This window comes from Saccharomyces cerevisiae, chromosome XV (genome assembly GCF_000146045.2).
Source record: "Saccharomyces cerevisiae S288C chromosome XV, complete sequence".
Classification (NCBI taxonomy): Eukaryota; Fungi; Ascomycota; class Saccharomycetes; order Saccharomycetales; family Saccharomycetaceae; genus Saccharomyces; species Saccharomyces cerevisiae.
In genome coordinates, this window is record NC_001147.6 from 147,348 (window position 1) to 160,943 (window position 13,596).

General features: G+C 37.6%; 6 protein-coding genes across 6 annotated transcripts; 2 read left to right on the forward strand and 4 right to left on the reverse strand.

Annotated features, from left to right (window-relative positions):
- Nucleotides 1–34: 34 nt before the first annotated feature.
- Nucleotides 35–2,929, forward strand: MSH2 (mismatch repair ATPase MSH2; the record flags this gene model as incomplete). The annotated part of the gene is made up of 1 exon (NM_001183344.1): nucleotides 35–2,929. The coding sequence occupies one exon, from the start codon at nucleotides 35–37 to the stop codon at nucleotides 2,927–2,929; it is 2,895 nt and encodes a 964-aa protein (NP_014551.1).
- Nucleotides 2,930–3,050: 121 nt separating this feature from the next.
- HAL9 (Hal9p) lies at nucleotides 3,051–6,143 on the reverse strand (the record flags this gene model as incomplete). The annotated part of the gene is made up of 1 exon (NM_001183343.1): nucleotides 3,051–6,143. One exon carries the CDS (start codon nucleotides 6,141–6,143, stop codon nucleotides 3,051–3,053), a length of 3,093 nt encoding a protein of 1,030 aa, NP_014552.1.
- Nucleotides 6,144–6,564: 421 nt separating this feature from the next.
- Nucleotides 6,565–7,398, reverse strand: MPD2 (protein disulfide isomerase MPD2; the record flags this gene model as incomplete). Its single annotated transcript, NM_001183342.1, has 1 exon — nucleotides 6,565–7,398. One exon carries the CDS (start codon nucleotides 7,396–7,398, stop codon nucleotides 6,565–6,567), a length of 834 nt encoding a protein of 277 aa, NP_014553.1.
- Nucleotides 7,399–7,939: 541 nt separating this feature from the next.
- On the reverse strand, nucleotides 7,940–11,290 carry DUF1 (Duf1p; the record flags this gene model as incomplete). Its single annotated transcript, NM_001183341.1, has 1 exon — nucleotides 7,940–11,290. One exon carries the CDS (start codon nucleotides 11,288–11,290, stop codon nucleotides 7,940–7,942), a length of 3,351 nt encoding a protein of 1,116 aa, NP_014554.1.
- A 535-nt stretch (nucleotides 11,291–11,825) lies between these two features.
- On the forward strand, nucleotides 11,826–12,098 carry MHF1 (Mhf1p; the record flags this gene model as incomplete). The annotated part of the gene is made up of 1 exon (NM_001184492.1): nucleotides 11,826–12,098. The coding sequence occupies one exon, from the start codon at nucleotides 11,826–11,828 to the stop codon at nucleotides 12,096–12,098; it is 273 nt and encodes a 90-aa protein (NP_076910.1).
- A 102-nt stretch (nucleotides 12,099–12,200) lies between these two features.
- Nucleotides 12,201–13,247, reverse strand: ADH1 (alcohol dehydrogenase ADH1; the record flags this gene model as incomplete). The annotated part of the gene is made up of 1 exon (NM_001183340.1): nucleotides 12,201–13,247. The coding sequence occupies one exon, from the start codon at nucleotides 13,245–13,247 to the stop codon at nucleotides 12,201–12,203; it is 1,047 nt and encodes a 348-aa protein (NP_014555.1).
- Nucleotides 13,248–13,596: the final 349 nt, after the last annotated feature.

Consider the following 13,596-nt stretch of genomic DNA (forward strand, 5'->3'; position numbering starts at 1 on the left):
GCTGACCTAACATCAAAATCCTCAGATTAAAAGTATGTCCTCCACTAGGCCAGAGCTAAAATTCTCTGATGTATCAGAGGAGAGAAACTTCTATAAGAAGTATACAGGGTTGCCGAAGAAACCATTAAAAACCATTAGATTAGTGGATAAAGGCGACTATTACACAGTTATAGGTTCAGATGCGATATTTGTGGCAGATTCAGTCTATCATACTCAATCTGTTTTAAAGAACTGCCAATTGGACCCTGTAACGGCAAAGAACTTCCATGAACCAACTAAATATGTTACTGTTTCGCTACAAGTTCTTGCCACTCTGCTGAAGTTATGTTTGTTGGATCTGGGATATAAAGTTGAGATATACGATAAGGGTTGGAAATTAATAAAAAGCGCATCTCCAGGGAACATTGAGCAAGTTAATGAGCTAATGAATATGAATATTGATTCGAGTATCATCATTGCAAGTTTGAAAGTTCAATGGAATTCCCAAGATGGAAACTGCATTATTGGAGTTGCTTTCATTGATACCACTGCATACAAGGTGGGAATGCTTGATATTGTCGATAATGAAGTGTATTCCAACCTAGAGAGTTTCTTGATTCAATTGGGTGTAAAGGAATGTTTGGTGCAGGACTTGACATCAAATTCAAACTCCAATGCTGAAATGCAGAAAGTAATAAATGTAATTGATCGCTGTGGGTGCGTCGTTACATTATTGAAAAACTCAGAATTTTCTGAAAAAGATGTCGAACTGGATTTAACCAAGTTACTGGGCGATGATTTGGCATTATCGTTACCACAAAAATACTCTAAATTATCTATGGGTGCATGCAATGCATTGATTGGATATTTACAATTGCTCTCAGAGCAAGATCAAGTAGGCAAGTATGAATTAGTTGAACATAAATTAAAGGAGTTTATGAAGTTGGATGCCTCCGCTATTAAAGCCCTTAATTTATTCCCACAAGGACCACAAAATCCATTTGGTAGCAACAATTTAGCTGTATCTGGATTTACGAGTGCTGGTAATTCTGGTAAAGTAACTTCTCTTTTCCAGTTACTGAATCATTGCAAAACAAATGCTGGTGTTCGGCTTTTAAATGAATGGTTGAAGCAACCACTGACCAATATTGACGAAATTAATAAAAGACATGATTTAGTCGACTATCTAATTGACCAAATCGAGTTAAGACAGATGTTGACTTCTGAATATTTACCCATGATTCCAGATATTCGTAGATTGACTAAGAAATTAAATAAAAGAGGAAACTTAGAGGATGTCTTGAAAATTTACCAATTCAGTAAAAGAATACCAGAAATTGTTCAAGTTTTCACTTCGTTCTTGGAGGACGACAGCCCCACTGAACCAGTAAACGAACTGGTCCGCTCCGTTTGGCTAGCTCCTTTAAGCCACCACGTTGAACCTTTGTCCAAATTCGAAGAAATGGTTGAAACAACGGTTGATTTGGATGCTTATGAAGAAAATAACGAATTTATGATTAAAGTTGAGTTTAATGAGGAATTAGGAAAGATAAGAAGTAAACTGGATACGTTGCGTGATGAAATTCATTCAATCCATCTTGATTCTGCTGAAGATCTAGGATTCGATCCGGACAAAAAACTGAAGTTGGAGAACCATCATCTGCATGGTTGGTGTATGAGGTTGACACGTAATGACGCCAAGGAGTTACGTAAACATAAGAAGTACATTGAGTTGTCGACAGTAAAAGCTGGTATATTTTTTAGTACCAAACAATTAAAGTCAATCGCCAATGAAACCAATATTCTTCAAAAGGAGTACGACAAGCAACAATCGGCTCTGGTTAGAGAAATTATAAATATTACATTAACGTACACACCAGTTTTTGAAAAACTATCCTTAGTCTTAGCGCATTTAGATGTGATTGCCTCTTTTGCTCATACTTCCTCGTATGCTCCTATACCATACATTAGACCCAAGTTGCATCCCATGGATTCGGAAAGAAGAACTCACCTAATAAGCTCCCGTCATCCAGTACTGGAAATGCAAGACGATATAAGCTTTATATCTAATGATGTCACATTAGAGAGTGGAAAGGGCGACTTTTTAATCATAACTGGACCAAACATGGGAGGTAAATCTACTTACATCAGACAGGTTGGTGTGATTTCTTTAATGGCCCAAATTGGTTGTTTCGTACCTTGTGAAGAAGCTGAAATAGCCATAGTAGATGCAATTCTTTGCAGGGTCGGGGCAGGAGATTCCCAATTGAAAGGTGTTTCCACATTTATGGTTGAAATATTGGAAACTGCTTCTATACTAAAGAATGCGAGTAAGAATTCTTTGATTATTGTAGATGAACTAGGGCGTGGTACTAGTACATATGATGGTTTTGGTCTAGCTTGGGCAATTGCTGAACATATCGCAAGTAAGATTGGATGTTTCGCTTTGTTTGCAACTCACTTTCATGAATTGACAGAATTGTCTGAAAAATTGCCCAATGTCAAGAATATGCATGTTGTTGCACATATCGAGAAAAATTTAAAAGAACAAAAACATGACGATGAGGACATCACGTTGTTATACAAAGTTGAGCCTGGTATTTCAGATCAGTCTTTTGGTATTCATGTTGCAGAAGTTGTTCAATTTCCAGAAAAAATTGTTAAAATGGCTAAACGTAAAGCCAATGAATTGGACGATCTAAAAACTAATAATGAAGATTTGAAAAAAGCTAAGCTATCATTACAGGAAGTTAACGAAGGTAATATTCGTTTGAAGGCTTTACTGAAAGAGTGGATTAGAAAAGTGAAGGAGGAGGGTTTACATGACCCAAGCAAAATTACTGAAGAAGCTTCCCAGCATAAAATACAAGAGCTATTGCGTGCTATAGCAAATGAACCAGAAAAGGAAAACGATAATTACCTGAAATATATAAAAGCCTTGTTGTTATAATTAATATTACAACGACATCTTAAGTGAGAATCGATAGATAATATATAGATACAAATAGTACATATAATATGCATTGGGAAAGAATTTTTATTTTTTACAATCTTTGTAGACAAGGTACAGTTTATTCATAATCCCTAAAAGTGTTCACGAAAGAATAATCTCTGTCATAGATCAATTTTCCTAAAGGCAATAAGGCTCTAAAAGCTTCGAAATCTTCCTTTATTCCACTGTCACTATTAAAATTAGAATTTTCAGGGGTCTCTAGACCACTGGAAAGAGTATCTCCGGTATCAGAACTATGGATGGGATAAACAAGAGATGTTAGGTCCGAACGAATTGGGTACAAAGATGAGTCATCAGATATTCCTTTCCTATTTGAAGATGGCGATAGGTCTCCAAAATTTGAGATGGGGGAGTGAGATTTTAATAGTTTTAAAATTTCGACTGATAACTCTCCAAATAAGTTTATTGGTGCTTCCTCCGCAAAGTCTTCTGAAGAAATATCATTCGTATTCAGTCCATCATCGGCGAGATCGGCTTCGTTGCCCTTTTGTAAAGAATGGAGAGAACCATATGATTTTAGACTCATAATTAGTTGATCGACTGTTTCATCTTTTATCTTTCTTGAATGCATAATAACTTTCGTTATCGTTTCATCATAAGGTTTAGAATCAAATATTGACGTAGAATCGTTCAAAGCATGATAACGTTGCAAAACGTATTTCAAAAAGTGGCTGTAGAACACAATCAAAGTGTTCCATTTGACATTGTCAAACAGTAACTGCTCATCATTTTCTCCCACTAATCGATCATAAGATTTTTTTAGGATATCGATGATCTCTTTTACCTCACCTTTCTTTTTTAGATCGTTCATATTATCCACAACGTAAAAGAAGAGAACAAACATAGCAGTAGAGAACTGATACATAACCTCGTTATACATATGCGCCTGGTAATTGATGCCTTGAAACAGCTGTAACATTTCTTTACTGGCGTTTAAGTATTGACTTGAAAAAAGAATGAATAGCTGAGGAATATCATGGCGAGAACCTTTGTATAGGCGTTCGTTATCAATCAATAAGGATGTAGTCATCATGCTCAAAATCACTTTAGAATATAGCGCCCTAAAATGACAATTCAAAACACGAGAGCATGCAATCTCAAAACTTAAAGCCGGATTTTCTTGGGATTTTTGAGCGTAAAGTACCGATAAATACTGTTTATAACTTTTTAGTTTCATACTTACGTGCAAGTTGTCTCTCCAATTGTTCAAAGAATCATTGAGATCTTTGATTTTATCAAGCATGGCATCGAATGAAAGATCTAGAGTACTTCTGACAGCAAAACAAGTAGAGTATATTTTACTCTCAATACTAACCAATTTTGAAACATAATATGATATGAAAAGGGATATGTGCTGACAAAAATTTACAACTACATTCAATGCAGAGTTGACATCAGTAATTTTATCGAGATCTTCCTTTTTATCAATAAGATCAGGTAGAATATTAGTTTTTATCACTTCATAATAATTTTGATCTGTTAGCATATCCATATCGCGTTCCCCCACAATAGGGGGTCTGGATAACATTAAAGAATATAGTTTATCTGTACAAAAACAATGCCACCACATTCTTCTTCTCCTTATGGCTTCTTCAAAGTCTAGTGACTTGTAAGAGGATTTTCTATTTAATTCCATGTCAACCGCCAATCTAATCGCGGTTCCTAAAATACAATTTGCTAGTTCAGTATCGTAGGTAAGTTGAAAATATCGGTTCAGTAGTAATAAAGCTTGTAGTGTTCTTGTACCTGAACAGATGGTGGACAGCTTATGATAATAATACATGGCATTTAGTAAGGCAACGTTTTCGATTTTTTTTAACTCTTGGGAGGTTGGATCATATCTATCTTTCCTTAGAAACTTTGAATCACCTCTTATAATTGATTGAGTGGCAGATGCACCCGAGCAGAGACACACGTTTAATAATAAATGTTCAGGATATGTGAGTTTTTCGCCGCTTTCGCTGTAGTACTTTTCTGCTAAGTCTAGACATTCTTTTAACGATATTATACCAGTTACAGAGGATAATAAGGTAGCATGAAAATTCTCAAGAAGTCTCTTTGCTTGCTTTTTCGGAGGTAATGAGTATAATATTATTTCGCTGGAGAAGAAAGCCGGAGATGACAAATCCATAAATTTTTTCATTTGAGTTGCATACCATTTTAAAGATATGCTTAATATTTCGCTGATTGGAGAAAGAAACTCCTCATTGGACGCTTTCACTCCTAAACTTTGTTTGAACCAATAGAGTTTTTGAGCAGTTAAAAGTGCCGTAGAGTATATTTTTCTCGCTGGTTTGGGCAAATTGTTCTTTTCCTTGTATTTGCCTTCCTGCTTTTTAACAGCCTTGTCCAATAACCACTCAAGTCTAGCCACACTGTCAATAATGTAAGACATTTTTCTATCCAATTTTTCAATCTTTGAATTCATTTTTTTGTTAAGATTATTTTGAATATTGGAGACTTTATCGATGATATTGCTTTCTAAGGGGGAATTACCGTTTAAAAGTTCAAACCTTCCACTGTTCGGTACTGAAGAAGACGCTACAGGATTGCTAATACTATTTGAGGTTTGAAGTGATTCCCCTGGTGTTGCATGATGTTTGATTTCTAATTTTCTTTTCTTCTTAAGAATCTCATCACGATGTTTGAAAGTGCAAGGCAACTGAAACTTAATACAGTTTGAACATTTTTTGGTCTGCTGGTCCACTTCATCACATCTGATTTTTCTTTTTCGGCAATGGTCACAGGCCTTTGATACACGTTTCTTGAGATTTTTACCAGAGCCGCTCATATCATTACTGTTAGTGTGTTCCATCATCGTGCTGATGTCACGGTTCTGTTGTGTCTGAAATTGCGACTGATGCTCTGTTGGCGAGTATATTGTATTGGGATAAGCCACATTCATGGGGATATTTGGACCTATTGTACTACCTGTCATAAGGGTGTTTTCTCTGTTAGGCATCGTCATCAGTTGATCTGGCACAGGCATCGACCATATTTGAGTTTCAGGAACCAGACGTGGGGTACCAGTTTGATGGTTTACATTTGAAATGTCACTTCTACCGGTGATTTCATTGTTAAAAACCGCATTCATATTGCTTGCTGAGTTTGAAAACCCATTTGGGCTGTAATCTCCACCTTGATTTTCCATTATTTCAAACCGAAGATTTGGAGTGGAGAGTGCTGATTTCCTAAGTTGAATTAAAGTACGATAATAAGCTCCCTAAGACATTTATTCTTTTTTCGAATTAAAGGCTTTTTATATAAAGCCATCTTTCATGTACGTAATTGGAGATTATACCAAAACCAAACAGGGTAAGAGATGTTTCTCTAATGAATAAAATAACAGTGTTACCTTAGCACAAGCCAATATTCAAAACACATGTGGTAGACCTTCTGTAATATTTATGTATATCTCCATAATCTTTCACCTACACAATCTCACTTATATTGCGGCTAACGTACATTGTTAAATATATATGTATCTGTGTATTTGTTGTACCTCAGGGTGAGGGTCCCGCTTCCGTCTGTAGTCGGTATTCGTAAAGTAAAAGACAGAGCGAAGCTTATGTTCAAAGCTCGTCATGACTACTGGTATCTTCTAACTGGTCTTCTATGTGTGATAATAGGCTCAATTGTAGACGAATGATTTTCAGTTTTTCTTTAACTTCTTTACTCAAGTCATCTCCATTTTGCTTAATTAAAGCTTCTAGTCTTCGCCTTTCCTTTTCCAGCCCATTCACGTCACCGTATAATTTAGATAAAGTATCAGAGTAGTATTCTTTACCAGCTTTACACAGAAGCTGTTGAGAACGTAATTCTTCATTGCAATTCCTAGAATCATCGAAAATATGTTCTATGAATCTTTCTTCTGTATCTTTACTTCTTACAGTATCGATAAAGTTGCTTAAACTCTTTAGGTTCCTACTCCCTTCAAAACGAACAACCCTAGACGTATCCAGTTGGTACTTAGGATTGTTGAACCACGTCTTGATTCTTTGCCATAGTCTTTCATGAAATTTCATAGACGACCAATCGAGCTTCGGAAGAACTAAGGGCTTAGTACGAGGTTTGACCAGTTCAATTATTGGAAATCCAGGCAAGTCGGTACATAAAGTTGGCCCGAAGAATTCACAGTTAACTTCAAGGAAGTTAATTGGGGTATCATCTTTATTAGCTTTTTTGGCGTATAGCTCACCAAGCTCTTCGTATACTGGGGCCAGAGTTTTACAATGTTGGCACCAAGAAGTGTAGTATTTTATCATTGTGTAAGAATCATTCCTATTGCAGATATCGAAGTACTGCTCAATCGACTTGACCATCGTGACAGCTTCACTGTAGGCCAACGCTGGTAAAATGACGACGCATGTTGATAATACGGAAAATAAAAAGCCGTGCAATTTCATCTCCTTTGTGTTTTACTTTGCCGACGTACTTGCACTAGACTCGCTGTGTTTTTTTTCTGTTGTTTTGTTGTTATGCTGTTCTTTAGCTCAAAAAATTGGCCACTGTTCCCCGCTCTGTAAATTAATTGCTCTTAAAGAAACAAAAATGATTAAAAAAAATTAGAAATATTTGAGATAATAAGAACATCATTCAGGTCGCCCATATTCACAATTATTTACAGACTGTATTTTAATGAAGAATGTGTGCATAACTTGATGGTACCTATTCAATATAAAATTTGATAAATAAATAATATTATAAAAATGTCTATGTAATTATTATAAAGCTCTAGAGTATGTATGAGTTGTTACACATAGCATTCCAATGAGTACTTGCTTTTTTCTTCGTTCTTTAGACATTTCAGAAGAATATTCTTTATCTTGTCATTGTTACTGCAACTACTATTATAGTATTATTAGTATTATTGTTGGTATTGTTACTATATATTTACGCTTAAAAACTCCAAATTCAGACCCCAAAATATAATTTAAATAAACATTATCATTTCCCCTCATTCCCGTTGACCTCATGAACTAGCGGTGAATTATGTACTTTTCTTCTGTATTCTAGAACTATGTCACCCTGAGATTTCCAGTAAAGTGTTCTAACGGTATTTAAAGTCATATCGTTATCAAGCACTTGGCCCCTACATAGTAGATCCAACCAAAGACTAGGTTCCATTTTTGCTTTCATTTCAGGAGTTTTCGTTTCAAATCTGTCAGCGACGTAAAGTTTAATTTTTTTCACCCTAATCATTCCAGGCGCAACCAGCTTGACATTCGCCTCAGAGATTCTCGGTAAATCTGTGGGGTTTAACTCCTGCTCGCTGGTCTTCGGACGGCCAAACTTTAGCATATTATGGAACTGTTGCTGTGTTGATGGGGAAACGGCTTCATTACCATTTCCAAGGCTGCTATCGCTACTATCGTTGCCAGAAGATTCTGTGGTATCTGATGCACTAATAAACTTCTTCTTGTTTTCATTGCCAGCTGCCTCACTCCCACCAACAGAAGACCATGGCATGATTAAGAAGTTCAACTTTGGTTGCTCTTCCACCGTCTTAATATCTCTAAATAAAGCTTTTGCAAACCAGTAGGGCAAATTTTCCTCCAATTGCTCAAAAATTTGCCTTCTGTTGAGTCTGCTTCCTAACTCGCCATCAATAAGATCATATTTTCCTAATTTGTCATCATCTACAGCTTGAAGGTCTACTTCTTCATCATCTGGCGGTTTGGAATTTTCTTTGCCGCCGCTGACGGTTTCATTATCGACATGAGATGGCGGTAATAGGGTGGAAAATAATACCCTGCCACCACATGAGCCTTCCTTCCAAAGATGGACCAAAACTAACGTGGCAGATTTTACTCTAATAATTGGACATGAACTAGCCTTGATTATCTTGGTGACTGGAAGCCTCTTCGTCAGGTATTTTAGAGAAGAAGTATTCATATATTGTTGCTTGTAAGACTCTTGAATTTGCTCCAGTAAATCGGGCATGAACTCAGGCTTCTTCTTTTCGTTGCCTTCCAAGGTTGACGTGGAATTCGCCCTTGAGTTTTCAGATGATCTTAGTTTGTTATGAGTGTTGTTACTCGGTAAATCTTGTGATGAAATAGCGGATAGTTTTTGCTCTAGCTTGAAAGGATGATTCCATAACATAGATTCTGGAGTTGCATCCTTAGACTGCTGAGTTGTATTGATAGCTTGAGGGAAGGCCGAGTCATCATTAATAACGTGCGGAGTATCTGGCAGAATTCCTTTGGGCTCCTCTGGAGTGTTTAACCCTGTTGTGGCACGACCAGAAGTAGACCTAAATGATTTGAACTTTCTACTTAACAAGGAGCCAGAGCTCTGCGTTCTAAAATATGGCTTTTTGGATGCAGGCAATGGTTGCACGAGTTCTAAAGAGTCATCTATTGCTTTATCAGAAGCTGACTGCAACAATGGTTGTTCTTCTAATACTATAGTCTCTGCCATTACCGGGGTTGCAGGTGCCGAATTTGGTGGAGTTCCACTGCTGTTGGTATTTCCAATGGACAGAGTTGAACTAATTTTGAAGGTTGATTTTCTCTTTTTATCTTTATTATTCTTTTTTGATTCACTGTTATATCCCGTATCCAAGGTTAATGAATTGGTTAAGTCTTTTTTCTTCAAACTAAAAATTTTCTTCCTTAAAAGTTTATCCTTTTGGACTTCATATGATATGAACTCATTGAAAAGCGAATTAATAACAATTTTACCCAAATTATATCTCTCATCTGAGTTAATTTCAATATTGTTCACAACCTGATAATCCTTTAGCGCGGATCCATAAACTTCAGTTTTCAGAAATTTTGGGTTTATTTTTACGAACAGCATACCGACCTTAACGGAAACAGTACACCAATGAGATAGAATTTCCTTTGAGGTGTATTTCATTACAATATCATCAAATGAACCTTCTGATGAATCAAAAGTATTCAAAAGCTCACATGAAACGATATCCCATCTCTGCATTTGGCCTTTAGTGTTTTCCGTTATTACATGCCTCCTGTTGGTTAGCAGTGAGCTTCTGGTCAGTGCGAACCCACCTTCGTTGACACTGAAATGGTTATTAGTTAAATCGAGCACGTTTAGATTTGAGTCAGTACAAAAAGAAAACAACAATTTTTCATTAGGTAAAAGGGCAATATCAAGGATACCACCATATTTTTTTACTTTCGCATCTGTAGTTGATATATTTTGCTCTTCGTGTTCATGGTGATGATGATGATGGTGGTGATGATCAGGCTTGAAAATTCTTGTAAGTTTAGCATCTTCATAACTGGATAAGTTTGCTCTCATAACATTGCCCTGAGAGTCACCAAAATACAACTTATCAAGGCTCGTTCCTTGGACACACCATATGGAAGAATCCCAGGACCAAGATCCAATTTTTTTGGGAAGCTGAAGGGCACCAGTAGTCTGATCATGCCTACAATTCAAGTCCCATACATTTATTACACCATCTGAGCTGGTACTGATTAGTCGTGTGGAGTCATCAAGAGTTCTTACTACTTTTATATTTGTTCTGTGGGCGTTTTGAATTCTTATCACCTCCTTACGATATTTACACGAATAAAAAATCAAATCACCATTACAGTCTCCGGCAACAAAATCAAAGGGACGAGACGTTTGATTGTCATCAAAACTGTATTTTGGGATGATGGGACTCATGGAGTATATTGAGCCTGTGTCGTTTGATTGTGCATTATCAAATGTGTGTAGTAGCGTAGCCATTTTTTCTGGCCCGCTGCTCAGGCACCAAAGTTTGATTTTTCTATCTAGACCACCTGTCACAAAAAGAAAGTTGTTCTGTTCATCAACAACAATGCCATTATTTATTCCATCGTGTACATTATCAGGACCACCCTCTTGTTCTTCCAATTCATAGTCATTTGACATTTCATAATGTATGGGCACTATGCACTTGATATAATCGTCGTGGTCACCGATTATTTTCTTATCCCAGGTAGTTAACTGCGCATTCACACTAATTAATACTATCGAAAAATCGTGACTTACTGATATGAATGTGTCCCCTGCAGATGGGTCTGAATTTTTCATATTAACATGTATTAGATCGCTTGCCCAATCGCTATGAACTTGCATTCTTATCGCATCGTTTTTTATGGTAGTTGCAGCAGTCTCAGGCTCGTTCGAGAGCTGTGTGTTCTTGTGCAAAATTATGGAACCATCCCTTCCTGAAGTAAGAAAATAGTTTTTACCAGGTATATCCGGGTACAGAATCTTTGTTATCGGTAAGATGTGCGCATCTTGGGAAGTGCAGTAATCTGGGGAAATTAGGCCATAACTCACTGTCAACTGATTCATTATTACCTTTCTATTTTCTCCGGCTTTTTATTGGCTTGCTCTTCTAAAGTCAGAAAAGCGTAGATTTGCTAGAATGTATCGTTTCCTCGTTAGGAATGGCTTGAACTAATTCCTGTATCTATGCAATTGCAATCCAACTACACTTATACGACGTCAAAAGGAAGGGGCGGAGCGTTCTAATTGTAGTTGCAAAAAGCGATGTAGTCGTTCTTCAAGTAGTAATTAATACCAGGATAGGACACGGTGTTATGGTGCTGGTAGTTACTTGTTATAATGTTATTATTGGGCAAAAAGAGAGTTCACTGTTTAACAATAGCAATGGGGTTTTTTTCAGTATACATTTGAACTGCAATGGAATTTGGGCGGAGGGAGCAGTAAAGGGGCGATCAGAGTTGAAAAAAAAATGCTGCCGTAAAAAAAGCATGCACGTATACACTTGAGTAAATATATTTATGTATTCATATCTCAAGATAAGATCATGATACATAAAAGCGATATAACGTCTTGAAGCTCAGGTAAGGGGCTAGTAGATGCAATGAATGACGATGAAGATAGAGCCCAACTGAAGGCTAGGCTGTGGATCCGTGTGGAAGAACGATTACAACAGGTGTTGTCCTCTGAGGACATAAAATACACACCGAGATTCATCAACTCATTGCTGGAGTTAGCATATCTACAATTGGGTGAAATGGGGAGCGATTTGCAGGCATTTGCTCGGCATGCCGGTAGAGGTGTGGTCAATAAGAGCGACCTCATGCTATACCTGAGAAAGCAACCTGACCTACAGGAAAGAGTTACTCAAGAATAAGAATTTTCGTTTTAAAACCTAAGAGTCACTTTAAAATTTGTATACACTTATTTTTTTTATAACTTATTTAATAATAAAAATCATAAATCATAAGAAATTCGCTTATTTAGAAGTGTCAACAACGTATCTACCAACGATTTGACCCTTTTCCATCTTTTCGTAAATTTCTGGCAAGGTAGACAAGCCGACAACCTTGATTGGAGACTTGACCAAACCTCTGGCGAAGAAGTCCAAAGCTTCTCTGGTGTCAGCTCTGTTACCGACGTAAGAACCAACAATAGAGATGGACTTGACGACTTGGTTGAAGACATCAGAACAACACTTGGCACCAGCTGGCATACCGACCAAAACGGTGGTACCGTTAGCTCTAACGTATCTGGTAGAAGCTTCAATAGCGGCTTCGGAAACGGAAACGTTGATGACACCGTGAGCACCACCGTCAGTGGCCTTTAGAACAGCACCGACAATGTCCTTTTCCTTAGTGAAGTCAATGAAGACTTCACCACCGATGGATCTGAATAATTCTTCCTTACCTTCACCACCGTCAATACCCAAGACTCTGTAACCCATAGCCTTGGCGTATTGAACAGCCAAAGAACCTAGACCACCAGCAGCACCGGAGATAGCAACCCAGTGACCGGCCATCAAGTTAGCAGACTTCAAAGCCTTGTAGACGGTGATACCAGCACACAAGATGGGGGCGACTTGGGCCAAGTCGGTACCTTGAGGAATGTGAGCGGCTTGAACAGCGTCAGCGGTAGCGTATTGTTGGAAAGAACCGTCGTGGGTGTAACCAGACAAGTCAGCGTGAGGACAGTTGGATTCGTTACCCAATTCACAGTATTCACAGGCCATACAAGAACCGTTCAACCATTTGATACCGGCGTAGTCACCGATCTTCCAGCCCTTAACGTTTTCACCCATGCCGACAACGACACCGGCACCTTCGTGACCACCGACTAATGGTAGCTTAACTGGCAATGGCCAGTCACCGTGCCAAGCGTGCAAGTCAGTGTGACAGACACCAGAGTATTTAACGTTGATCAACAATTCGTTGGCCTTTGGCTTTGGAACTGGAATATCTTTGTATTCCAACTTACCGTGGGATTCGTAGAAGATAACACCTTTTTGAGTTTCTGGGATAGACATTGTATATGAGATAGTTGATTGTATGCTTGGTATAGCTTGAAATATTGTGCAGAAAAAGAAACAAGGAAGAAAGGGAACGAGAACAATGACGAGGAAACAAAAGATTAATAATTGCAGGTCTATTTATACTTGATAGCAAGACAGCAAACTTTTTTTTATTTCAAATTCAAGTAACTGGAAGGAAGGCCGTATACCGTTGCTCATTAGAGAGTAGTGTGCGTGAATGAAGGAAGGAAAAAGTTTCGTGTGCTTCGAGATACCCCTCATCAGCTCTGGAACAACGACATCTGTTGGTGCTGTCTTTGTCGTTAATTTTTTCCTTTAGTGTCTTCCATCATTTTTTTGTCAT